Raw genomic sequence first — 27,909 nt, 5'->3', positions numbered from 1 at the left:
AATGCGTTCTCTGAAGTGATGAATCACGCTTCACCATCTGGCAGTCCGACGAACAAATCTGGGTTCGACTGCCTGCACAAAGCCCTGACCATATCCCCATCGAACACCTTTGGGATGAATTGGAACGCCGACTGCAAGTCAGGCCCAATCGCCCAACATCAGTGCCCAACATCAGTGCCCATCAGAACTAATGCTCTTGTGGCTGAATGGAAGCAAGTCCCGACAGCAATGTTCCAACATCTAGTGGAAAGCCTTCCCAGAAGAGTGGAGGCTGTAATAGCAGCAAAGTGAGGACCAACTCCATATTAATGCCCATGATTGTGGAATGAGATGTTAAACGAGCAGGTGTCCACATACTTTGATCATGTAGTATATATTGAAAGCAGATGCTTTCACACAGGTGTGGTTGGTGAGTTAATTAAGCTATTAACATCCTGTCACGTATAAAAATGCTGGCCGTTATTTTGGCTACCATGGCTATGCACCGATAGGATGACAATGCCCCCATCCACAGGGCGCGAGTGGTCACTGAATGGTTTGATGACCATGAAAACAATGTAAACCATATGCCATGGCCGACTCAGTCACCAGACCTCAACCCAATCGAACTCTTATGGGAGATTCTGGAGCTTGAGACAGCGTTTTCCACCACCATCAACAAAACACCAAATTATGGAATTTCTCATGGAAGAATGGTGTCACATCCCTCCAATATAGTTCCAGACACTTGTAGAATCTATGCCAAGGTGAATTCAAGCTGTTCTGGATCGTGGTGGCCCAACACCCTATTAAGACACTTTATTTTGGCAGTTACCTATACATACATCCAACTGATTTGTTTATTGTCTGCTTTGAGAATATTCACCAGACAAACATACATTTTTTGGTGGAGATGAAGGTCTCTGACCAAAACATTGACACAATAAACAACGTGCAAAGGTATTGTATGTGTTTGAGTTATCCTTTTACAATGGAGATATCAAACAGTCAAAATCTGAAGAAATGCAGATTAAATGGAGAAATGCATAATCCGAAGAAAACGGAAGAATGCATAAAAATACATCTGCATCAACGTTCAAGTATGAATTCCTCACAATGAGTACACAGTTCAATCCAAGTGTTCCTTTCCCATCACTGTCAAAAGCCAGAAACAGAGTAACCAATCTAGGACAGGAAAATATAGTGCTCCATGGCTACAGCTGAATCAAGTGGCACAGTCTTTAAAATCTGAAATGCTGGTGATAACTTCAACTCCTCAGTTCAGAACCAATTACAGTTAAAGGTTAGCTCGCACCCCAAGGCTCTTGAAAAGCAATTTGACCTCTCCTCGTAGCTCAAGTCTTTCAGCGCATCCACACTGTGGGTAAACGTCTCTTCTTCCCCTCCTCCTCTTGCCTCCTCCTCTCCTCCTTGGCCTCTTTGTACCTCCACTTGGGTAGCTGGAGGAGCTCGGGGTCCTTGCTCTTTTTTCTCTTCTCAGGGTTTGGCCACGAGGGGACCTTGCACAGCCTCACCTTGGGGACCACAATGCCTGGCCTGACACTGCTCCTCCTCATCATGTTCAGGGGCAGCAAGCTGGTGCGCCTCAGGACCGAAGTACCAGCCACCGCAACCTCTTGCAACATTTGGGTCTGCAGGCTGGCCCTCCGGTCTCTCTTCTTAGGAACCAACTGCACCCGGGAGTTATTGAACAGCTTCTTATTGTTGTTGAAGTGCTCGGGGCCCAGGCACTTCAGTTCATCCACTCGCTGCTTCCTGAGGATCTCTGGCACGGCATAGCGCCGCTTCCCGATGCAGGGGGGGCTTCTCGGGGCCACGGTGTGGCATGCGGTGGCGATCAATGGGCTGGACAGGGCGGTAGTGATGCGTACCATGTGGTCCATCACACCGTCGTCCACGGGGTCCGTCTTCATGCGGAGAGAGAACCTGCAGCAGACCTTGTCTGCCACCTTCTGCCAGCAGCTCTTGGACTCCTGGCGTTGGGCCACTAGCTCCTGCAGCATGGGCCATTCCAGCTTGTAGGAGTCACAGAACTGCTGGGCGCATGGCTGGGCCATCAGACGCATCATCAGATAGGCCGTCTCATAGCGACATGTGAACAAAGCCCACTCCCTGGAGGTCATCTTGCGGCTGTAGTCCCTCGCCTCCACGTCCGCTCCTAGTAGAGGGAATACACAAATAAGAAGAAGCATTGAATGCATTGTTATTCAATTGTCATTTCAAAATGTTTACATTTATGGGAGCTGTTACAGATGTTGATCTTAACTTGACCCATTTCAACACAGGAGGAATAGAATCCTGCAGCAGGAGCATTTGATTATCTGAAAAAATATTTGCAATCACCGCCAGGGGGAAGCTGGAAGCAGTGTTTGCATATAATGCACTACTGTACCTACAATGTACCTGAGACTGCATGGCCACTTAGCACCAGTTCATCATCTACATTTTGACAGTTGATTTGTAACCTTAGGTTCGCTAGAAACGTTAAGATGTCCTCTACAAGGAGTCGACAGGATCCCACAAGGATACTGGTCCATGTTAACTCCAATGCTTCCCACAGTTGTGTCAAGTTGGCTGGGTGGGTGGTGGATTGGGTGGTGGATTGGGTGATGTCCTTTGGGTGTCCTTTGGGTGGTGGATCATTCTTGATACACACGGGACACTGTTGAGCGTGAAAAACCCAGCAGTGTTGCAGTTCTTGACACACTTAAACCGGTGTTCCTGGCACTTACTACCATACCCAGTTCAAAGGCACTTAAATATTTTGTCTTGCCCATTCACCCTCTGAATGGCACACATACACAATCCATGTCTCAATTGTCTCAAGGCTTAAAAATCCTTCTTCAACCTGCCTCCTCCCATTTATCCACACATTGAAGTGGATTTAACAGGTGACATCAATAACGGATCATAGCGTTCACCTGAATTCACCTGGTCAATCTTTGTCATGGAAAGAGCATATACATACAGTGCATTTAGAAAGTATTTAGACCCCTTGACGTTTTCCACATTTTGATATGTTACAGACTTATTCTAAAATGTATGAAATATTTTTTCCCCTCATCAATCTACACACTATACCCCATAATGACAAAGCAAAAACATATATATATATTTTTTGCAAATGTATATATAAAATGTAAAAAATTAAAATATATATATATATATATATATATCACATTTACATAAGTATTCAGACCCTTTACTCAGTATTTTGTTGAAGTACCTTTGGCAGCGATTACAGCATCGAGTGTTCTTGGGTTTGACGCTACAAGCTTGGCACACCTGTATTTGGGGAGTTTATCCCATTCTCTGCAGATCCTCTCAAGCTCTGTCAGGTTGGATGGGGAGCGTTGCTGCACAGCTATTTTCAGGTCTCTCCAGAGATGTTCGATCGGGTTCAAGTCCGGGCTCTGGCTGGGCCACTCAAGGACATTCAGAGACTTATCCCGAAGCCACTCCTGCGTTGTCTTGGCTGTGTGCTTAGGGTCGTTGTGCTGTTGGAAGGTGAACCTTCGCCCCAGTCTGCTTTCCTGAGCTCTCTGAAGCAGGATCTCTCTGTACTTTGCTCTGTTCATTTTTGCCTTGATCCTGACTAGTCTCCCAGTCCCTGCCGCTGAAAAACATCCCCACAGCATGATTCTTCCACCACCATGCTTCACCGTAGGGATGGTGCCAGGTTTCCTCTAGTCGTGACGCTTGGCACTCAGGCCAAAGATTTCAATCTTGGTTTCATCAGACCAGAGAATCTTGTTTCTCATGGTCTGAGAGTCTTTCGGTGCCTTTTGGCAAACTCCAAGCGGGCTGTCATGTGTCTTTCACTAAGTAGTGTCTTCCGTCTGGCCACTTTACCATAAAGGCCTGATTGATGGTGTGCTGCACCCGTAGCACGCGCTCCATCAGGTATATTTCACTGGTCATCCCCAAATCCAACACCTCCTTTGGCCGCCTTTCCTTCCAGTTCTCTGCTGCCAATGACTGGAACGAATTGCAAAAATCACTGAAGTGGGAGACTTATATCTCCCTAACTAACTTTAAGCGTCAGCTGTCAGAGCAGCTTACCGATCACTGCAGCTGTACACAGCCCATCTGTAAATAGCCCATCCAACTACCTACCTCATCCCCATATTTGTTTTTGTTTTTCTGCTCTTTTGCACACCAGTATTTCTACTTGCACATCCTCATCTGCACATATATCACTCCAGTGTAAATTGTTAAATTGTAATTACTTCACCACTATTGGACTATTTATTGCCTTACCTCCTTACTTCATTTGCACACACTGTATACAGATTTTTCTATTGTGTTATTGACTGTATGTTTGTTTATTCCATGTGTAACTCTGTGTTGTTGTTTTTGTCGCACTGCTTTGCTTTATCTTGGCCAGGTCGCAGTTGTAAATGAGAACTTGTTCTCATCTGGCCTACCTGGTTAAATAAAGGTGAAATAAATAAAATAAATGAAATAAAATGGGACTGCCGAGTGCTGAAGCGTGTAGCACGTAAAAATCATCTGTCCTCAGTTGCAACACTCACTACTGAGTTCCAAACTGCCTCTAGACGCAACGTCAGCACAAGAACTGTTCGTGTGGAGCTTCATGAAATGGGTTTCCATGTCCAGGCAGCCGCACACAAGCCTAAGATCACAATGCGCAATGCCAAGCGTCGGTTGGAGTGGTGTAAAGCGTGCCACCATTGGAGTGGAAACGCGTTCTTTGGAGTGATGAATCACGCTTCACCATCTGGCAGTCTGACGGACAAATCTGGGTTTGGTGGATGCCAGAAGAACTCTACCTGCCCGAATACATAGTGCCAACTGCAAAGTTTGGTGGAAGAGAAATAATGGTGTGGGTCTGTTTTTCATGGTTCAAGTGAAGGGAAATCTTAACGATACAGCATACAATGACATTCCAGATGATTATGTGCTTCCAACTTTGTGGCAATAGATTGGGTAAGGCCCTTTCCTGTTTCAGCATAACAATGCCCCCATACAGAAAGCGAGGTCCATACTAAAATGGTTTGTCGAGATCGGTGTGGAAGAACTTGACTGACCTGCACAGAGCCCTGACCTCAATCCCAACACCTTTGGGATGAATTGGAACGCCGACTGCGAGCCAGGCCTAATCGCCCAACATCAGTGCCTGACCTCACTAATGCTCTTATGGCTGAATGGAAGCAAGTCCCTGCAGGAATCTTTCAACATCTAGCTTCCCAGAAGAGTGGAGGCTGTTATAGCAGCAAAGGGGTGATCAACTCCATATTAATGGCCATGATTTTGGAATGAGATGTTCGACGAGCAGGTGTCCACATACTTCTGGTCATGTAGTGTAGCTTTCTGGGCAGAGAGGAGATCTCGTCCTATTCATCGTCTCCTTTGCCCAGATACTGGTTCAGTTGTTGATGTGTATGGATACATTTCAGATAAATGCACATTTGAATGTTGCAGTAATAGGATCCATATGCCTACAGTAGCAGTAGGACATTTATTCATATTCTGTCTGGTGCGTTTAACATTTTAACGAGTGAAAGAGGGTCATCACTAATTACTACAGCCTCAAAGTCATAATTATGGCTAAACCCCGCCTATTTCTACAATTTCTCTTCTTAAAATCTGATTTTAAACCTAACCTTAACCACACTGCTAACCCTAGTGTTAAATTACATTTTTGTTTTCATGAATCTTTACGATATAGCCAATTTGGACTTTGTGGCTGTGCTAACTAATGACAACCGCGAGATAGGGAGGATGATTTTGATAGCTGGCACTGGTCCAAATCACTCGACTGCCCCTGAATGTGGTGAAGAAAACTGTGGCTTTTCAGTGATGGTATCTAAATCACGAGGCTCATTTGAATTTCCTGATGCGCAGGACATTTTTCTGCAACAAAAGAAGATTAAGATCTGGCATCTGTAACTGTACCGACTTATTCTTCATCACAGTGGGCCTAGCAACAAAATAAAGATAATGTAAACATTGGAAAAAGTATATAGAAAAACTAAATATCTTAGCTTTACCTGACATCATGAGCAAACGAACAACGTCTGCCCTCCCTTGCATGGCTGCCTTCATTAAAGCGGTGAATCCATGGCAGTTCCTACGCTCTAGGTCCAGGTTGGGGAAGTAGTTGATCAAGTAGCTGGATATCATAATATGGCCTGGTATTAAAAAATAACCAAATGTGTTATTCACCTTATTCACAATTAACCATTTTTAATTCTACTCAATATTTTCAGATCAAAATGTTTGTCTTAATCTGGCTTTTCATTTAGAATTTTCATTATATTTCATGACACATTCCCAAAATATACTGTACTAGGAAGTAGGAACCAACCAACCTCCCAGCATTGAAACATCTGTAGATTCTTACCTGCTTGAGCAGCTGTCATGAGGGCTGTATTCCCCTCGTTGTCTTGCCAGTTGACATCGATATGAGGACACTGAGAAAGCGCTATGACCACATCCACCCAGCCCATGTAACAGGCTACTATCAGCCCATTCTGAAAAACACAACATTCAAAGATCAGTGACACATACCTCTTTTTGGATGTATGTTTACTGCTTTAGTATAATAAGTCAGTGGCCTTCTGGTGACTCTGTTGACACACAGTGCCATACTGTTCAACTCGAACATTTGGCCTTGCACATAAGGTATAGTATGTCACACAACTACCGGCACATCACTTGTCTACTTTAGATCTCAAGAAAGATACACAACTCTAGACGTGGAATATGACAGTGGGTAGTCTCATTTGTAAATGAGAGCTGACTTAAGAAACTATCTATCTTTGGGGTTCTTTGAGGTCTTTGAGAAACAATTTACCTAACAAAATAAACAAATAGTTGGAGCGACACTGATAAACCTGTATGATTGGAGGGTAATGTATAGCCAGAGATGCCAACTGACAGACCTACTGATCCCTTAGGAAATTCCAAGTTAAGTCTCAGCTAATAGTCTTTCTGGAGCTTTCTGAACCATCTGCCTGCTGCTGCCTACAGTACTAATCACAGTCCACCAGACCTATGGTGAGATAGCATAATGACCGTATAGTAAACAGTATACAAGAGTGGCTCAAGGGCTCAGTTTCTGGATTTGGGGAAAAACCCAGTCACCAAGGCTACTGTACAACCAATCACAGTTATGGTCTGGATTCAATCAGTATTGTGGATCTATCACTGAAAATCCCGTAAAAATTTAAAAAGTAATCTCCAGTTAAGCCGACATATGCAGTGTTTATGTGACTGTAGTCTCCGCGACCGCGGGAACATTGCCTTTAATTGTCAATCGCGCAATAAAGTGGATCTTCAGTGCTATGTATTGAATAGAGCCCTAAGTCATCTGAAGAAAACTCATTAGACATTGTGTACTGTAAACAAAGTGTTATGCCCACTCATAATGAAAACCCCAAACTCAAAAGCTTTGAAATATCAACAGAACTTCCAGTATTCTCATGGATGAAGAACTTGTAAAGGTCTCTGAGGTAGGCCTAGACCGCAGCTTTGGGACCAAAGAGGAATTAAAAGTGAAAATATCTGACAACAACACCCCATCTATAAACAACCCGAGGGAGAACATAATCTTGGCATGGCTCACTATCTATCTTGGACCCGCTATCTGCAGTGTTGGGGAGTAGTGAACTGCATGCAGTTCAACTAGTAATTAAACTATATTTTGCAGTAGCTTTGTGGTAGTTGAACTAAATTCAAACCGTGGTTGTTTTTTCAGTAGTTAATTACTTTTTTTTGCCATGTAGCAGTGTAGCTAACTACTGGAACTACACTACTTTTTGGCCAAAAATAAAATATGGGTTAAGTAGGCAAGAATTTCCTTTCTTTTTTGGCATCAGTCCTTCCTAATTCTCACTTGAAACATAGTTCTTGTGTTTAATAGGCTAAATGACACATTCTGTTAACATCTGGCTCCAGAGTGGTTAATTTATAGTCTGTGACATTTCAGATGTAGATATGATCATTTATCACCAAGTAGTTTGGATGTAGTGAACTACTTTTTTCAAAATATTTTAAGTTAAATAAACTATATATTTTTTAAGGTTACCTTTAGTGTAGCTTAACTCTTCCAGTGCGAAGTAATTGGTAGCTTGGTTAACAATATTTCCAGAGTAGCTTCTCCAACACTATCTGTCCAAGTGAATTGGAAAAAGTGCAGTTTTAGATTTGCCAAAAATAATGTCTTAATCTGCTCAAACACAGTGCACCTTCAGTTTGTTTGATTTGAAAACACTGCTGTTCTGTGTGTTTGTTTACATCTACAGAGACTACATATTAGGGCTCATGTCATGCCAGTGGAGGATGTAACATGAAACAACTGAGAGCATTTCTTTCTTTTATGGATCCAGACACTAGTGCCATTAAGTGTTGCATGACATCAAACTTCTCCCCTCATTTGTACTGTATTAGTATGTCCCATGAGGAGGGAATAAACAGGTCAGTGGGTGAGTCTAGTGTCTCAGTTTTATCAGCTACTGAGGGAAATCAGGGACCTACTGTATCTACAAGCAACATCTTTAGAATATAATGTACAATACTAGTCGCTGAATGCGTAGGCTACTTATATCCCTGGTATTATTGCTTTACCACTTAAGAGGATACAGCAGTGAGAAACACATTCAAAATTGCATTGGGTCTAACCCTAATGTCTACCTGTTTGGTTCCCATGATGGTCATTAATGTTGTGAAGAATAAGCTATTTGAAGCACCATCCTCCTCGTTGGTATTGTCCGGCTGCACCCTGATATCTTGGGTGAACCTTTTGAAAGCTCAGCCATGATTGCGAGCTGATTCAACTCTATCTCAATCTCAGTGGCGGTCGGTGACATTTAAGATAAGGGAGGAAAATAATTTTGGGAATGAACATGAACTAATTTCTATTACAACATATTGAATGACTGTCATTCATATTCCATTCACCCAGATCAATGTAACATCAATAGGTTTAGGCTCCTACATGATACTCACATTTTCCTATACACATTATGAGGTTGCTACAACTTAGCCGAATGAAAGTTTAAAACATAGGTGCACAAGTTGAGAGAAATTTGAGTAACTAAGGTGACAGACATTGACACATTCAATACTGCCTTGCACAATCTTGCCTGTATCTAGCTGATCTAGGGTGTAATCATTAGTCCAACAGTTGCAAACGAGAGTTTCTATTTGACAAATTCAGGTATATTTACCCTCGTTTCGTTCTGTTGCTTCCGTTTAAGCAACATTTTCTAACAGAATCGGCAGAATGAATACACCCCTGATCACACGGAAACACAGTTCACTTTCAAAACAGCCACAAATAAACAGCATGATCCCTTTGATCGTTGGATAATTCCTTCTCGCATCTACACGCCCTCCTCCTCTCACCATTTCCCTTTGCTTGTGGACTTCAGTGCACAATACATCAGCTGTCTGTGACCAAGCGAAAAAAACATCCTTCATATCATAACTGCTAACCGCTACACACAGCCTACATCGTTGTCACCATATTAGCTAACATCAAGTCATTGTAGCTACTAGACCTACCACGTTAGTAAACCCTCTACAATCATGCAGTACAGTGTACAGTTAGCAAGCAGTTTACCAGTTACACCGGCAAGCCCCGGTGGCAATAAATGAATAAAACCAAAAGCTTACCTTGACATTGAAGAGTTCCAGTGTTGGATAGCCATAGCCAGCTAGGTAACGGAGCATCCCTCTCGGTTTGAGCCGGGTGTATGAGAAGGCTAAAGTATCTAGCTGCATTTACTAGCTAAGTAAATACATTTTTTAAAGAAATGTATTTATTCAAAACTATTAAACTATTCTATTTCTCTCTTTTTGAGTCAACCACTCACCACATTTTATGCACAGCAGTGCTAGCTTGCTAGCTGTAGTGTATGCTTTCCGTACAAGATTAATTTATTCTCTGATCCTTTGATAGGGTGGACCACATGTCAGTTCATGCTGTAAGAGCTCTGATAGGTTGGAGGATGTCCTCTAGAAGTTGTCATAATTACTGTGTAACTTTATGAAAGGGGGTGAGCACCACGAGCCTCCTAGGTTTTGTATTGAAATCAATACACCCAGAGGAGGACAGAAGCTAGCTGTCCTCGGGCTACGCCATGGTGCTACCCTACAGAGTGCTGCTGAGGCCACTGTAGACCTTCAATTGTGTTTTAACCAATTATTTGGTGACATGAATATATTTAGTATAGTTTTATTTAAAAATTATAACTTTTTAAATGTTTCACTATTTTTATTTTTATGAAATTTACTGAGGAGCCTTCTTCCTCTGAGGAGCCTACACTGCTCAATCTGCAATCCACGCCCTGTTCCGGGGCAACCAACTGCTCTGAGTATTCCTCTGAGATTGTCACTGTCTACAAAAATGACACAGTTTGGGCCCTATATGACACTCAGCCCTATACAGAAAGCCTAGAAAATGAATTCCTAGTTAAAATCTTTGCTGTTCTATCAAATCACTATAAAGCCAATTCCTGATCGGTGGAGATCTCATGGAAACCTTCTTTACAAATATCTACGTTCCAATGTCCATGCTAGCATGCCATGTAGAAAGCATTATGCATTGCTTCATTGCAAGTAGGATTCTAGTGTGGACATTGGAACCCAAACCATGTTATATGTTTGTGCAGTCGGGCCTTTACTTGATAATACTGATATAAGTTTCAGAAAACAGTTAATTTCTTTAATGACACCACGAACATACTCTGTTGTTCTTGTCTGTTTCAATCACTTCCTCCTTTGTCACCCCTTGCCTTATCATAATCTTCACTATGATGGAATTGTTATTGGAGCAGGCCTTGAAGAAGGACAGAGGTTCGGGTGTGTTTGGGCTGGGAGTCCTGTATTTGAGAGAGTCATCGGGTGGATAGAAGGAGTTATCAGAGTCAATACTCTTGGTATCCTTTGGCAGATCTGGCAATGTGTCAAAGTCAAACTCTTCAAATTCCTGATAGACATCATCGTCGTCATCGTCGTAATAGTTGCTTTCCTCATTGTCTCCCTCATTAGGATCCTCATTTTCATCGCCTGCGACCGTCTCCGACAATATTGACGACTCCTCATCTTTGGGACCCCTGACAATCCTGGCCTGACCTCCAGAGATCCCATTCTGCTGAACATTTAACAAGGTCCCTCCACCTCCACCTGGGTCCTCTGTGATCAGCACCATTTAACCTCCTATTAGAATACACCACAATATCAATATTAATTGCCCCTCATTCAAAATGTAAATACTTAGCTAGGTCTTGAAGAAGAAGCAGCTGTCAGTACAATCCCCAACTAGAACATAATCAAACATGTGTTCTTGTTTCAAAGCCACTTGAGGAGGATGTCTCAGAATGTCCCTTTTAATCCATCCATAAATCTTGTTCCCTGAACCATTAGACGGACATTAAATACCTTGTTTATATCCATGTGACATCCCCAACGGATCCTCTTGTTTTCATCAGCTCCTTATTTGCCGTCTGTTTTTCTCACTTTCCAAATGGCAACCGGCAACAACAATGTGACAGCTTGAGAACTCATCTCTTGAATACATTTGTTGCCAAAGTTGTACCACAAAACGCTGTTCACCAAAAGGCATTGTATTCTTTTAGACAGTCTCTAGTTCCTGCTGTGCTGATACCTTACTATTCTATGCACCTGCAGTAAAGCATTTTGTTTCCTTTGACTGATGTGGAAGAGAAGAATTTTCTAAACTGACGCTTCATAATCCCTTTAGTCAGTCTTTGCTCTCTCTCTCTCGCTCTCTCGCTCTCTCTCGCTCTCTCTCTCTCTCTCTCTCTCTCTCTCTCTCTCTCTCTCTCATCCCTCTCCCTTATACTTTCTACTTAGTGGTGGGAACTTTTGTAGTCTGATATTGTAATAGTATCTCCAAATTATATAGTTGAATAAAAAAAGTATTGAATGATAAAATTACAGATTTAGCAGACTAGTATTGTATTTTCTTGATCTGGATAGCTAAACCTCAATTCACAGATGAATTCAATATTGTACTCTCTCAGCCATATTTTTCATTGCATGCCTGTGTGTGATAAACTGGTTTTGCACCATACCCATACCCTAAAACTATAGTTCATCCACTGACGTGGGGATTGCCCATCAGTGACTTCATGACATTACCGCTTTACCTCCGGTGCCCACTAGTTGTGCAGCATTTGCATATGACCCTAATCTATGGTTGGCTGTGGCTGCTGTTAGCTCTGTCTTAGCTGACTGGTAATTGGATACAGCAGAAATAACACAGCCTCTTACATATGTTTTTTTTATTCTAATTTTCCTCAAAAGCAAGCCAGCATGTCATATACCTACTGTACACTTCGTGACACTAATTCACATTATTTTGTTAGTTGGTTGACATTATTTCAGATGCAGCTAAAGGTTTGGATGTAGCGTTTGTCCGTTTTTACAGTGTCATAAACTGTAGTGCAACTTTTGGCAGTGGGGTTCCCCCGCTTGTCCGAGCTCCATACAGTAGTCTTAGTGTCGTTCTGTGACTGCTCATGTGAGTGGCTAAAAAGCCCTTTTGAAAGTATCTTCTCCTAATTGCTTCCTTGCAGGTGCCTAGCCAATCCAAGTCTTTTAAATTCAAGATGCCAGTATAATGAGAAAAGAAGATACCAAAGTAATGACACTATCAACAAGGCTATGAAAATTCAGCTTTGAAAATTCAATCTACAGATTTTGAAATGATTGATTACTTACTGCATATGGTAGGCCCTGGGTTGATCTTAATTAAGGGGCAATCAACAGTTGTTACATCCATTTTTGGACTTCTAAATGAATGATATGTACCCATTGATTCCTGAAGAATATAACTTATAAATCCCTTATGAGCTTAGTTCAACTGTGGTACCCCATCAGAATGCAAAATATAAGCTTGTTTTACTCCAATGTTTGTAAACAAAGTAAATGTACCCAAACACTGCATTGCTTAAAACCATGGTTAAAAACTATCCTTTTGATTTACTTTGTTTACTACCATCAATAGCTCTGTCTTTGAATTTGAGAGTGGTTACATTTCTCCAGCCCCATTTCCCCCTCTTTGTTATTGTTTTAACTGCTGATTGCTGCTTTAAGCATTACATAATTTCCGTAGTTCAGTCTTAGTTGATGCAGTCAATGGTTGAGCCTCTGATGTTGGCCCATGCACTGGTAAGCCTTTAGCAAGATGTTGTACATCAAGTCAATGATAAACTACTTATGAGTATCACATCTTATTCCCAATACCAAATCAGTACACAATTAGAACTAGGTCAGTCGATGTTTAAAAGTAGACAAACATTCTTAGAGTATAGGCCAGTATTTAGTGTCAACGCCACACAGGCTATATTTACCTCTAACAGGATCACTTTATAGCAAAGTGCCAGCCAGATTACTGTCAGTAACAGAAGTGTTATCTGAAAAAGGCTCATCCTGTGTTGAGTGGGGCCTTTTCACCCTTATTGTTTCGACCCAAACTGTGCTCTTTTGGCTCACTTTTCAGTTAGTTTGGTTCAGTATAATGTCAGCCTGCCTATGTTACACACTGCTTATTACCAGACTAGTTGGAGTGGGGCAGGGCTAGCTAGCTATGCTCCTCCATCCGTGCAAAAGCAGGCTGGCACCAGATACAGGTAACTTTCAAAATAAAGGGAACCCCAACATAGTGTCTTAATAGGGCATTGGGCAACCACACGCTACCAGAACAGGTTCAATACACCTTGGCATACATTCTACAAGTGTCTGGAACTCTAATGGAGGGATGTGACAACATTCTTCCATGAGAAATTCCATAATTTGTTGTTTTGTTGATCCGGCACTGCTCCAGAATCTCCCATAAGTGTTCACTTGGGTTGAGATCTGGTGACTGAAACGCACACACCCTTTAAACCCCTTATGCTCGTTTGAGACCCCTCTTTCAAATTTACTAAGATCTCTTCTACTAGTCATGGTAGCCAAAATAATGACCCTAAGTATGATGAGACGTTAAATGCTTAATTAACTCAGGAACCACACCTGCTTTAAATATACTGTGTATCCCTCATTTACTCAAGTGTTTCCTTTATTTTGGGAGTTACCTGTATGTTATTGGGCCAGATAGTGCTGAACCGTGCTGGAAAGGACAATGTGAAATTAAAATATTCTGAAAGTAAAGTTTGGGTCGGCACGATAGTGTGAAAGGGGTGTTAGAATTAGAATCTAGTAATCCATGTCAATAAACATTAGATATGCAGCCAACACAGTATTTCCAACTTCAACATATTTCCATACTTGAGCACCATGGACATGTCATACCATTTGTTTTTTACAGCACTACTACTATAATGTGCCATACATTTCTGTCCGGATCTGGGATGGTAATCAAATGGTAAAAAAACTTGGCACGTTTTCTAGGGATGAGAACAAGACATTTTGACCTGCAAGCTATTTCCAGTTTGACCATCAGGATTAAGGGCCTAGGAAAAGTACTAGCCAACCAGGATATCGTTCTAGGAAAAACAGTTATTTTGAGTTCCATTGACTTGACATTATTCAGCCACTATCAGGTGTGATTATGTTATTGGCTATGAGATGACAGCATCATCAAATAAAATAAAATTGTATTTGTCACATGCGCTGAATACAACAGGCACCTTACAGTGAAATGCTTACTTACAGGCACTTAACCAACAATCATGACATGGCCTGTACTGAACCCAGTGCTGCCATCATAATGGGCACAATTCTGACTTAGGAAATGTACGCATTTTCTATGCGCGTCTTTCCTACGCTTCTCAGTAGTTGGTATTCAGACTTGCCTTATGCAGGTGCATAACAAGCTTTGCAGGCATGGTTCCATTGCACGCGCTGAATACCTTTTAATGAAAAAAACATTGAAAACCCTCCCACTTGCTGGCCAACAGATTTTCTCAACAGATTTCCTCATGGAGTTTTCATTCAATACGGTTTTCAGTACATTTATCTTAAACCATCCCTTTAAATATGGTGTACCTTTAATTCTAATTTTGTCGACAGACTAGAATACATTGAGAAAACGGGTTTCAGAGTGATCAATGAAAGAACGCCATCTAAATATATGAATTTTTGGCCTCATTTCAGCACCAATTGGTAGATTTAAATACTCCAATCTTGACTATTTAGGCACTTTTAATGTTTAGGAAAGTATGTATGATTCGGAGAGCCTTTACACACAAAATATATTGATCAATCAAAAATCCTGAAAGTTGTAATATTTAAGTTCTTCATCCATGAAATATTAGAAGGTGGAAAGAAAGTGTAAAATAAGGGTTGAACAATGGTCCTATAAATCTCCCCTAATCCTCAATAATCATGGAGCTGTATGACAACAGGTTCAGCCCCAAGCCTATAGCTTGGGTCTCCAAATTTCATCCATGCAAATTGAGAGCACACAATACATTTTCGAATTTAAGCGTGAGAATAACATGCTATTCACCCGCTATTCGTTCGTGGTGGAGATCTAAGAAATGAAGGTCATGTTGATGTGATTTTCAGTTTGTTTCCATATGACTGGTTTGACATTCGTCTCCAGTGATCATAAGGAAAAATCATCTAAAACAATTGCTATGTGTATTTACAAATGGATGACTCATTTACCTAGCTCTTATCAATAGCTCTTGTCAATTAAAAAAATGCAGTGCACGGAGAATGATTTTATTTCTATTGGGAAAAAGTAGATGCTTTTTCCACTTGGAACCGGCAGGTTCGCTTGTCCTTATTCGTGGTTTCCTTGTGCGTAAAAGTGTTGGCATTATGAGGGGATTAAGTCAAGATTAGAATACAGTTTATCTGTAGACACCTCCACACCTTAATTTCTTAGATCTCCACCACGAACGAATAGCGGGTGAATAGCATGTTATTCTCACGCTTAAATTCGTCAGAATACGCATAGAAAAAAGTGCATAAAAGAGGAAATTATGTTCCATTTAGGCTTAACTCGGGTCAGAATCAGCCCCATGCAGAATAGGGAGAATTGGTTTGAAACGGAGCAGTGCCTTATTGGAAGGTCAAATTTCCACATCAAATCCAGATAAAGTGATTGACCAGAGTAGGCCTACGTTAAGAACTCAAATGTGAAGGGGTAACACACACACAATCACAAGTAATTTATCAATATTTAAAAATAAAAGTTTAACAAAATGTTAATCCTCCCATGTAGGGATGTTGTTATATCGCCAATGTCTCCCCAACAGACACACGTGCTATAGGAAGGTGACTGAGCAAGGCTTATTATCATGATACAACACAAGAGGAAGTATTTTATGCTATTATTCACATCCATGGGGTTTTTCTAGTAGCCATTTATTAAGATGACCAATACACACTTGACCACTCAGGAACACACAGAAAAACAACATGAAGCAGACAAAACAGCAACACAAGATTTACACAACTAGAAACTGCCTCTATATGCACTTATAAAAATAGAACATTTGCTTAAAAATGAGTCTGCATAAACTCAACAGGTAAACACCAGCATCCAGTTTTGTATATTAAGTTACTAGAAGGTCACTTATAGAATCTTAGCATTTAATACACTCTGAAATTTGGAAATCAAGTCTTCAACCTGGAACTTATAAGACAATGGTACAGTGAAATGAAAAAAAAAATGCTTTATTTACAAACATATCTCAACACACAGCCCCAAAAAGTGTCAAACTAGATCGAAAACTCATATTTAATTTTAGTGTCCTCACCCCCAGAATGAAATACTGACTTGATTTAAATAAAATGGTTTATGAATGATTGCCACTATGTTAAAGCTTTTTAAAGTGCAACAGACTGATATTCGTGCATAAGTAAGAACAGGTGTAGCAAGAACTGTAGAGTAGAAATTATACAAATTTCATGAGCACAGTTACAATCTTGTAAATTCCTAATGCCAAACTCAGCAGATACTCTGCCTTTTAGGGTTCTCTCAAATGACACTAAACACTAGAGCTACATCATATAAATATGTCTAGTTGGGTTAATTAATAACCCCAGCCTGAGACAGGAGACCATCAAGCCAGTATATTGCTATTCAGGGAAGCCTGACACACTCATTAGCTCCTTTGTGGCCGGTCAGTGAACCGAAATCTATAAATCTGAATTAAAAAGTCCCTTGCTTTAAGCCCTGCTACAGAAAGACTAAATCACCCATTCCAATAGGAACATTTCTTTCTTGCAAATAACAACCTCTCACCCACACACTGTAATACTAAACCCCTAAAAAGGGAAATCGAAACAAATAAATACAAACTACAAAAACTGATCCCAAAGTTCTTCAGCCTTGTCTCACATTGCTCCCTCTAAAGCAGAGCTTCAGTCATGTGTTCCAATGGGATTATCCCATAGAGCAGAGCTGAAAAGAGGCTTCACGGGACTCTGCCTCCTCCTATTCAAACAGGTCAGGTACTGTAGCAGTCCATCCAGACCTAACAACAGGAACTCACAAAGTCTTCAATAAATGAATTCACAAAATACTATTTTTTTCTTTCAAGATGTACAAAGATTAAACCATTTTTTCAATTCCAAGTTGGTTGGTTATCAGGGTATTTTTGACTTTGTTTAATCTTTTTTGTAAAACAAACTCCTCAGTTCTCTGGCTACGCTTGTAAGCAGGGAGTGAAAGAAGACATTGCGAGAGGCGAGTGCTTGAGTCATGAATGTGAAGAGATGTCAGAAGGGAGGAGAGAGGCCTCACAACTAGAGGCTGTTCTCAGGTCAGGTGATAACAGCTCCTACTCCTGGGAAGAGCTGCTGTGTGCGGCTGTGGTGCTTCTGCCTGCCGCCTTGCGTTCATAGTTCACCAGTCTCTGTCCAACCAGGTACCTGAGAGAGAGAAAAATACTTTCAGAGAGAAATACCATGCCATGAAAGGAGAGAGCCTACAGTGTGTAAATAGCACACCAGTATGCCAACAAGTATATCCTCAGGAGGCTTGGAGAAGTCCTTTTATGATCTGTATTGGAAACTATGGTGCTCCACTGTCATAATGGAGACGAACACAGTCTGTGAGAGACATCCGGAAACCATTTTGTCAGGTCAGTATCGGCAATAAGTAACAACTGTGGTTGTGCTGAGCTTAACGTCAGAGTACTCACTTGTCATTCTTAATGTGCTCATAAAGGCGCTTAAATTGACGGATCTGGAAGGAGAGGATTCCCACCAGCATGACTACCATGACCAGTAACGGGTAGATTCTCCTCTGCACCAAATTCTGCATCTCCATGGTAACTCCTGCAGAAAGAGCAATCAGAGGTTCAATGATAAATTTGCTCACTTTCCCTCACCAATAATATATATCTCTCTCGCACACGCACACAACTGAAACCAATAATTACACTTTCATTATCTGATAATTGCCTTACCTGGGGAATATTGAGCTACGATGGGGACGATGCCAGCAGAGATGACATAGGGCACACAGAGAGACACCAGTAGCACACAGATAACCGGAGCAGCCAGCTTACGGATGATGAAATGGAGATCAATGTTGCGAATTCCATTAGCGTACACCTAGAAGAGGGAACAACACTAGGAAGTCAATATAATTCCAAAACGTATTCAACATTAATCTGAGCTATATTATTAATGGCATCAAACTACAGCTCTTCACACTAATTAGGGTAATAATCATAGTAAAACTGTCTTTTGGGAGCGACCTGTTCGATCACGGTTTTCAGCCACCACTGGGGACCCATCAGAGTAATGGCAGCAATAATTTTGGCATGGAGCACTCCGAGAGCCCAGTCCTGAAACAAAAAGTCCCAACAAGAGCAGGTTAGTCTGTTGTTGGCTGTTGTTGCCTCTTCTTCTGTTATCCAATTGCAGGAAGCTAAAGACTTCATCATAAAAGTTTTAGGTGCAGTGTCAAATTAGCTGACTGACCATTCACATCGCTCCAGCCAAACTATCGTTTCTTCTCCCTGACATGGTTGCCTCCCTGACATTTTGTAAAACGCAAACACCTTCTGACCGTTCTGATTGGTCACAGAAACTGGTGGGTTAGGCCAGAGTCAGCCTACATGATGACCTTATCAACTTTGATGCTCTGATTGGTGAGAGACGATCCAATCGTTGATTAATTTGTTTTGTACAACGCCCCTCATTCTGACGTCAGCAGAAATTTATTCTAGGAAGGCAGTTTTAGACAATGTATGGAGTGATCATAGAGCAGCGGAATTAAATTCAGGATGAGTCATTAGGCAAGTGTAACATTTTAAGATGACCATTTCAATCCAATGTAAAGCTATACGGTCATTGGTGATAGATGGGTGGCCCTTACAGTACCTGCCAGGGGTAGAAGAGTGGTGTCTGGTCCAATGGCACCCTGAGAGGAGCTACTATGACCAGCTCAAATAGCAGGCCCAGCAGCAGAGGGATGGCTCCAACCAGCAGCACAGCCACGACCACCGTCTTCAGGATCTACAGTACAAAACGTATAGAAAACAGAGGGCTAGAAACACAGGCCTCTCAACATAGATACAGTAGGTATCACTTCACTGAGCAGACTTCAGATTGCATTCGGAGTCAGCCTATATAGAGGGCATGAATGACCTAGAACCACACAGAGATGAGCCACTAAAAACTAACAAAGCACAGTAAAATAAAAAAGCATAACCCCAAAACATACAGTATTGAAACCACTCGTGTATGTCTTATAAGTGTCTATATTGCCATATATGTTGCTGTATAAAATCACATGCTTATTCTAATTCAGTTGCTGTTTGCATTACAAGTGTGAGGGGAAAAACAATAAGAATGAGTTAGAAGAAGAACGAGTTAGAAGAAGTGTGTGTGCTGTGTGCTGGCGGTGGGTGTTGATAGTCATTACCGTGTTGCAGAGCATTACCATGAGGGTCCACTCCTGGACCTTGAGCAGAATGACCCTCCTGCCCTGTGGCATCCAGGCCAGCAGTACGGTGATGGCCCTGATGGACAGCCAACACACGTATAGGCCGCACGCTGCCGTGTACAGCTCGTGGATCTTTGCGCTGCCCGTCCAGAGAGACATCAGGTACCGGCCGGCAAATACTGTAGCAGGGGGCGGAGAGAGGGGGTGAGACAGCGAGAGTAAGAGAGGGTGACAGTAGGTAAATGTGGAAGAAAGTGGAGTGGGACAGCGCAATTACATTGAGTGAGTTGAGTGGACTATACAGTGAATTCACCTGGCAACGTGAGGCACACCAGACTGGCCACCAGCAGTGTCACACACATGAACACAATCAGCAACACAATCTAGAAAAACAAGAATGAATACACATGAATAGACCACATTGAATTTTATTTGAACGCTCTGTGACAAAGATGGCTTAGAGAAAACAAGTGTCAGGTTTAATGAATAGCTAGGCAGGCTACCTCCTACCAGGTGAATCATATTATCATTATTATATGGAAGTTGTAGTCATGACTCACCCTGAAGCTGAACTTAATGGGTTGGTGGTAGGGCTGGAAGCCGACAGGACCTCCCTGCTGTAGGATAGCCTGGTGGGCAGCGTGCAGCCCATCAGGGATGGCGTTGTTATTCCTCCCCTGCGGATTGTTGTTGGCCTGCTGGTCCGCATCATCGTCATTCTCCTCCTGGTCACCCAACAGGTACGAGTGGAGGTCTCTGTGGCACAGACAGCACCGTTAACATGGGGTTCAAAGTCTTCTAATTGGCTGAGGTGAGGCTGAGGATATGTGTCAGTCTATAATAGTGCAACTCTGGGGTTTAATCCTGGTTTTAAGGGAGAACAATGACAGCCTACATGAACTACACTATATATAAAAAAGTATGGACACCTCTTCAAATGAGTGGATTCGGCAATTCCTGTTGCTGACAGGTGTATAAAATCGAGCACACAGTCATGCAATCTCGATAGACAAACATTGGCAGTAGAATTGCCTTACTGTGGAGCTCAGTGACTTCCAACATGGCACCGTCATAGGATAGGGAGCTTCATGAAATGGGTTTCCATGGCCGAGCAGCCACACACAAGCCTAAGATCACCATGAGCAATGCCAAGCGTCAGCTGGAGTGGTGTAAAGCTCGCCGCCATTGGACTCTGGAGCAGTGGAAACGCGTTCTCTGGAGTGATGAATCGCGCTTCATCATCTGGCAGTCCGACAAACGAATCTGGGTTTGGCGTATGCCAGGAGAACGCGACCTACCCCAATGCATAGTGCCAACTGTAAAGTTTGGTGGAGGAGAAATAATGGTCTTGGGCTGTTTTTCATGGTTCGGGCTAGGCCACTTAATTCCAGTGAAGGGAAATCTTAATGCCTGCATACAATGACTTTCTTGACGATTCTGTTCTTCCAACTTTGTGGCAACAGTTTGGGGAAGGCCCTTTCCTGTTTCAGCATGACAATGCCCTAGTGAACAAAGCGAGTTCGATACAGAAATGGTTTGTCGAGATCAGTGCGGAAGAACTTGACTGGCCTGCACACAGCCCTGACCTCAACCCCATTGTACACCTTTGGAATGAATTGGAACGCTGACTGCGAACCAGGCCTAAACGCCCAACATCAGTGCCCGACCTCACTAATGCTGGTGGCTGAATGGAAGTAAGTCCCCGCGGCAATGTTCCAACATCTAGTGGAAAGCCTTCCCAGGAGAGTGGAGGCTGTTATAGCAGTAAAAGGGGGACCAACTCCATATTAATGTCCATGATTTTTGAATGAGATTCGACAAGCAGGTGTCCACATACTTTTGGTCATGTAGTGTATATCCCAGTAAAATAATGGATTCCAATATAAATGATAAAGCCCAAGAACACTCACAGTCTAACAGAGAGTTGGTTTGTTGTTGTTTGTGTGACACTCACAGCAGATATCCAGCGGTGACGGTCCAGGCTCTGACCAGGCCTTTGAGCCACTGGCGTGTGTGACCTTGTTCCAGCAGCGCAGGCAGAACCACCTGAAGTAGCAGCAGCTCCAGAGAGAGCTCACTGACTGGAGCATCACTGGGAAACAGAGACAGAGACATTACCATCACCCATAACGGACTACATTACAGAGGTATTTGTTAGTTACTGAAGAGGCATTTATTCATTGCTAAACATGCATTGGTTATTGATGTTGTAGCGTGGCATGTAGCATGGCATAATCCGGCCAATGACTTATCTTCCGGTAATTGCAACACGGTCGACTTCGGCCGTAACAGCTTCATGACATTACTAGGAGCCTATAGCTTAAGTCAAGTCATTCCATTGTTATTCCAGGCCACCAGACTTTTTAAAATGTATTTACCTTTATTTAACTAGGCAAGTCAGTTAAGAACAAATTCTTATTTTCAATGACGGCCTCCCGGGGAACAGTGGGTTAACTGCCTTGTTCAGGGGCAGAACGACAGATTTTTACCTCGTCAGCTTGGGGATTCGATCTTGCAACCTTTCAGTTACTAGTCCAGTGCTCTAACCACTAGGCTACCTGCCGCCCCACTTACCTGTACAGCATGACATTGTAGGGGAGGAAGGCTGGGAGGATGAATTTGATCGTCCTTATGGGAAGCCACAACATTAGTAAAACTATGGAGCCAAACACCACCTGCAGAGAAAGACCAGAAACCCAGTGTTACTGGCACTGTATGTCCTGTCCAGGCACCCATAGCTATGGCATTGTACATTAGATAGGAATAAGTGGGTTGCAACTCACCACTGATAAAATTAATCTTCTGAGATGTCTGTATATCGGCAGGTGAATCATTTCTTGGACAGGATTAAAATCAGGATCGTTCAGGTTTCTGAGAAACCATAAAACACCAGGTCTCAGCACCTAGAGCGACAATTAGAAACAGATCTAATTGGGATACATAACTCAACAGCAGAAATCTCTTGACATAGGTTTATGGCACCTCAAATGACAGCTATGAAGGTATGAGAGAGAATACCATCTCACCTCTCGCAGTAAGAGGATGAACGAGGCAAAGTAGAAGACGTAGACCATCCCTACAAGCCAGTGGAGGAACATGGTGGTGCCGGGAGCAGAGTCAAAACTCAGCTCTCTGTCCTTCAGAGAGGCATCAAACATCTCCTGCAACAACACAGAACAACATTTGGCTATTCAATAAAGGTTAATGGAGGTATCAATTGTTATTTTGAAAGGACGCATCATTAAAGCAGAAGAACATGGTCAGCTTACCAGTGAGCAGATGTCAAGCCACCAGCCACAGATGACAGGGAACACACCGATCTCCACGACTACCAGCAGGGATACCTGGTTAATCATAATATCAATATGTATTATAACTGGTGTTTATTTCAATGGCAATAGAAGGCAAATTATTAGTTTATATTGTAATCCAGACTGAGAATATACTGTATGCAAGATAAACACAATATGCTGTATGTATATACTTCTGAGCCCATAAGACACAAACTAGTCATATACCAGTCAGGCTATGCATTCCCAATCAAGGACAAAATCATTATCATAATGTTCAGTACCTTGACAACAATGTAGCACACTCCTAAAAGGTGTCTGGATCTTTGGAATCTCACCAACGCTGCCAATCCCTGGGATTTTCATTAAGGAAAAAACACATGCAATACATCACAGGTACTACATGTCTATAAGAGACTAAAACTAGGCTTTTAACTATAACACACTTTTGTAACAGATACCAGAGGATACATGGCACAGTATTAATGTCATGGCCAGGAAGATGTAGCCTACGATGGTGGTGATGAGGCCTTCGAAGTGGGAGGCCTGCACCTGCAACAGGAAATTACATGATTAAAATCTTCTTCTTTCTGACACTGCAAAGCAGCTCAACAGTGTATGGAGCAAGTCATTCAGATTCCAAAACAAACTTCAAAAAATCTATTCATACAGATTTCAAATATAATCTCTCTAGTTACACGCAAGAGAAAGGCCTTAAATTCAATGTAATTTACACTAAGCTGGTACTTACATTATTTTCAAAGCCAAGACCCACAACTGAGAAATGTCCAATATGATACGGACAAAAAGCTGAAAAGAAATGTTAGTCACTGTTATAATATTCATTTAGATAAAAAAAATGTTTTTATGAAAATGGCACATTCTCTTAACATAAGTTTAATGACACGTACCGAACACCAAAATGAAGAGTGTGTTTAGTGAGACCACCCAGAAGACGTGCTCCTGATGAAGAAAGAAGGACAACATATTTACAACAACCTGAAGATTTTCATCAAACATGGGGAATGAGCTACTTACCAGGAAAACCAAGGAGCCATCAAGACCGAGCATCTGTGAAAAAAAAAAAAAAAAAAAAAAACAGAATGTTCAATTTCACTTTACATGTCTTATACACAACAATGACCAATGGGTATATAACACAAATAGGCCTGAGGGAATTCTAATTCAAACTCACCCTCTCCCACGTTAGCTCCTCTGCTGCCCGGTCCCATTCCAGGGCATTCCAATTCATGTCATCTACAAAGAGACAAAAGCAGCACCTCACTTACTGACACCTCAAATTAACACTTTGTCAAACAAGCAGTCCAGATATCGCCTACAGATTAATGTCTATGATGACAAAATATACATTATGATATAAAAATGTTGTAAAATACAAAACCACCATCCTAAATTAGCCTTTGAAATAAGGCTGCAATAGGTTAACATCTTGAACCTTTATATCCTGAGTGCCAGTCTATTTGTGCCATTTTACCAAATCCTTGTCACTGACAATGAGAAATGGTGCAAACAGATCTGGGTCCAGGCTAGAACCTTTCCATTCGAAGGTTCATACCTTGTGCACCATTGTTGGCGTCCCCTACATCCTCAGCCTCGTCCTCCAGCTCCATGTCCTCTGCCGGGTCCACCTGGATGTCAGGGACCTCAGCCGCTGGACCATTGTCCGCCAGGGGCTCAGCAGCAGCAGGCTGGTTCTCACCCGCCCCCTGCCCAGGACCAGGGCCCTGCTGTTGGGGAAAAGACACGGGACACAAAGGTGGGCGCGATAGCTCCAGAACATTAGAAGAGGCTATCTCTGGTTAAGTAAGAGTGTATTGAGCGCTCTTTAACACTCAAATTAAAAGTGACAAGTTGCAGCGAAGGAATGCTATAGTTAGCACATAATTATGTTCACCCAAAGAGTGACTTTGTAGTGAGATTTTTGGTTACCTCATTAAGTTGTGGAGCTGGTGCATGTTGTGGCTGCTGCTGCTGATTCTGCTCCAGCCACTGGGGGGCGCCACCATGAACAATCTGCTCCCGCAGCCACACCAGACTGATGAAGGCGCAGAGTGTACACGTCACCACAAAACAACCCTGCAAGCAGTCCGCCAGCAAGTTCTCTCTGTGGATGAAGGGACATTACAATTGTCTCATGGTGAGTCAGAATGTTATTGGCTAAATGACTAGACAACATTTGTTTAATGTTTTTACAGGGTATTATTTTGTACAGGTTCAGAAGAAAATAATGACCATCTTACGTAGAAAGCATATCTAATGGCAGGGTAAGGAGTGAGCTCACAGAGCCGGTAAACAGACACTTGTAGATGCGACCTGCGGGAATAAGACAGTCAGTCAACACACACTGACATATTCAACAAAGCCAACAATGGATAGCTTACTGAACAACATGTACCACCAGACTGTGTTTTAGAACATTTGTACTCACATGCTGTGAGAGGAACGACTCCCAGCCAAGCAAAGGCAACTAGTGTGTAGTGAAACCAGTATCTAATAGCTGTGCCTACACTTGTCACCAGCCCCGCAAATATGTCCTGAACAGGCAGTCGGGAAGGCATGTCTGGAGAATAGACTGGAAAAAACAAAGGAAGGAAAGTATCAAAACAGGATATTTCATTTTCACATCCTCAAATTCCAACCTTCCTTTACTGGTCCTAATTGGGTCCATTCAGAACTAAGAAATGCTTGCATTGGATCATAATAGTTGTCTGGTCAGAAAAGTGGCAAAGTATTTTCTATTGGTATCATGACAGACTATGCTTGTCCTTTAGACAATTTAATCATCTGAGAAAACTACAATTTAAATCTCTCACTAAATGAATGAGGATGGCAGACGGACTCTGGTAAGAGAAATAGAGATTAGATTGAGCAACACTAGAGTAATGGATTAGTATAGACAAGGCTATGTGTGTGTCCCCTAGGCCTGTCTTGAATGATAACTAGTCAGGGCAGCTCACAGTCTTACTCAAATGAGAATAAGTAATACTTCCCGAGGCTGATCAAGACCGCATATGCACTTCAAAATAAAACACTTCAAGAAATATGTTAGAGGTCAGTCATTGGATGATGATATTGGACTGCAATCCCTCTGTCAAAACAGGCAAATGACCATATGAGGTAGGTTAGGTCTATATGTTAGTCACGTTGTTGGAACCCCATATCATTTAAGTAAATGCTGCATTGAATAATATGTTAAACAGAATAGGTATATAGAAGGAAATTAAATTGAATGACTTACTTGGCGTAAAAGCAAATCTGTGTTTGCATAACTCGCAGTATTCTTTTCTGCTGTGTTTTAGCCATTGTACCAAGCTGTAAAAATACAGATGGATTATGTAAGTGTGGTGTCACATGTGCAGCAATATAAAAGATCAATTTCAGTTGCTTAAGGACAGACCATCTAGCTAGATTTAGCACAGGGAGCGATCTAGTATCAGAGCCCATCTCTGGCTAAGAGATCACATTTTCATGGCAACTTGTCAAACCCTGGCTTCCATTACACCGTTCCCATAGTAATACTTGGCTCTGCTCCTCTCTGTTGAATGTATCATGCTCTGGCAAGAACCCAGTCTGTCTCTAAAGAAATGCCACTGGCCCTGTGTTTGAGTATACAACCAACCAGCACCACATACCATTCTTGATGGATGAATTTTATACTTCCTGTGCAAACACAGGGGTGATATAGTGGCTTGTCCGGGGTTCCTTCAGACCGGCAGACCCGGCATATATCCCCTGCAGAAGACAAGGATATGAATCAGACAAAATCAGAGAACAGGGTTCATGAAATTCAGATATGGTTTCTCAAAACAAAGCCTCATGTGCAACTTGCATGAAAACATAGCTAGCAGATCTTTCAGCGATCTCAAGACTCTTTTTGTCAGGACCTTTCATTTGTAAATACTCTGGGGCTTTTGATTAACTTTACAAAAGAGCAACGAATCATCCCCATGCTTTACCTGTCACTAATCAAGTGATTGGCAGCACTAATGGGTGGGTTGGCAAACAGGTATATTCTATATTATTGTTGTTATGTTAGCTATGTTGATTAGTTAACTAGCTATAACTGGAGGACGGATACATCACTAGTCTATTAAATTTAAATGTAATCAACAACGTGTAGAAGTGCAGAGAAGTCAGTAAGCTAGCTATTAACTAGCAGTGATAAAGGTGGGTTATACTGCATCTTGGACTTAGTGGTGAGTGCATGTAACTTAGCTAAAGCTAGCTAACGTTAGCTAGTGATGCTAGCTACTTCATGCAGGTTGTAGCTTCGGTAGAAAAAAACGGTTATTGTCAATTTGCGACAAAACAGATTCCTAGAGGCGCAATCAAATGTGTGTCACAACAGGAGGTTAACTAATTCTGTAACGTAAATTTGTTAACAAGATGGGTTGACGAGGTTGCTAGCTACCTTCCTCGGCGGTGTCCATCTTGAATGCTGACGCACACTGTCCTCTTTTCAGTCAACACATAACACCGTCTGGCTAGTTGGTGAAAAGCCTAGCAGCCAGCGAACTAAAAAAACACATCTCAGAATGATGTTCGATTCGATCACTGGTTACAATGTAACTTCACTATTTGATTCCCCGTGGGGATACAATGTAGCAATTTTATCAGGCACTCCGGGGGCCCTGTGGCTAGGCTAGCTATGGTAAAAACTGCTATGTACAGCAACTATCAGCATGCTGACGGTATTGAGTTACGGTACAAGAGTAAGCTGCGCACTTTTATATTTAAAAAAATTAACAT

At 42.0% G+C, this 27,909-nt stretch overlaps 2 protein-coding genes across 3 annotated transcripts; both read right to left on the bottom strand.

Moving 5' to 3' along the window:
- Window positions 1-938: 938 nt before the first annotated feature.
- On the bottom strand, window positions 939-11,179 carry LOC139559986 (ankyrin repeat domain-containing protein 33B-like). The gene is made up of 4 exons (XM_071376495.1): window positions 10,715-11,179; window positions 6,368-6,497; window positions 6,015-6,155; window positions 939-2,158 (listed from the first exon to the last, which is right to left on the bottom strand). Exons 1-4 carry the CDS (start codon window positions 11,177-11,179, stop codon window positions 1,344-1,346), a joined length of 1,551 nt encoding a protein of 516 aa, XP_071232596.1. The 3' UTR covers window positions 939-1,343.
- Window positions 11,180-16,290: 5,111 nt separating this feature from the next.
- On the bottom strand, window positions 16,291-27,853 carry LOC139560409 (E3 ubiquitin-protein ligase MARCHF6-like). Of its 2 annotated transcripts, none has more exons than XM_071377150.1 (26): window positions 27,572-27,853; window positions 26,793-26,892; window positions 26,399-26,472; window positions 25,589-25,732; window positions 25,401-25,473; window positions 25,090-25,264; window positions 24,716-24,887; window positions 24,335-24,396; window positions 24,178-24,210; window positions 24,051-24,102; window positions 23,891-23,949; window positions 23,611-23,691; window positions 23,424-23,492; window positions 23,119-23,193; window positions 22,876-23,010; window positions 22,633-22,752; window positions 22,424-22,524; window positions 21,804-21,941; window positions 20,410-20,605; window positions 20,163-20,232; window positions 19,829-20,028; window positions 19,285-19,419; window positions 18,657-18,746; window positions 18,363-18,510; window positions 18,096-18,231; window positions 16,291-17,823 (listed from the first exon to the last, which is right to left on the bottom strand). In XM_071377150.1, the coding sequence occupies exons 1-26, from the start codon at window positions 27,588-27,590 to the stop codon at window positions 17,733-17,735; spliced, it is 2,748 nt and encodes a 915-aa protein (XP_071233251.1). In that variant the 5' UTR covers window positions 27,591-27,853; the 3' UTR covers window positions 16,291-17,732. The 2 variants fall into 2 exon arrangements, with proteins under 2 accessions (XP_071233251.1, XP_071233252.1); XM_071377151.1 differs by having other exon boundaries at window positions 19,847-20,028.
- Window positions 27,854-27,909: the final 56 nt, after the last annotated feature.

The sequence above is a fragment of the Salvelinus alpinus genome, chromosome 30 (genome assembly GCF_045679555.1).
Source record: "Salvelinus alpinus chromosome 30, SLU_Salpinus.1, whole genome shotgun sequence".
Taxonomy (NCBI): Eukaryota; Metazoa; Chordata; class Actinopteri; order Salmoniformes; family Salmonidae; genus Salvelinus; species Salvelinus alpinus.
This window is presented reverse-complemented; position numbering and strand designations above follow the sequence as displayed.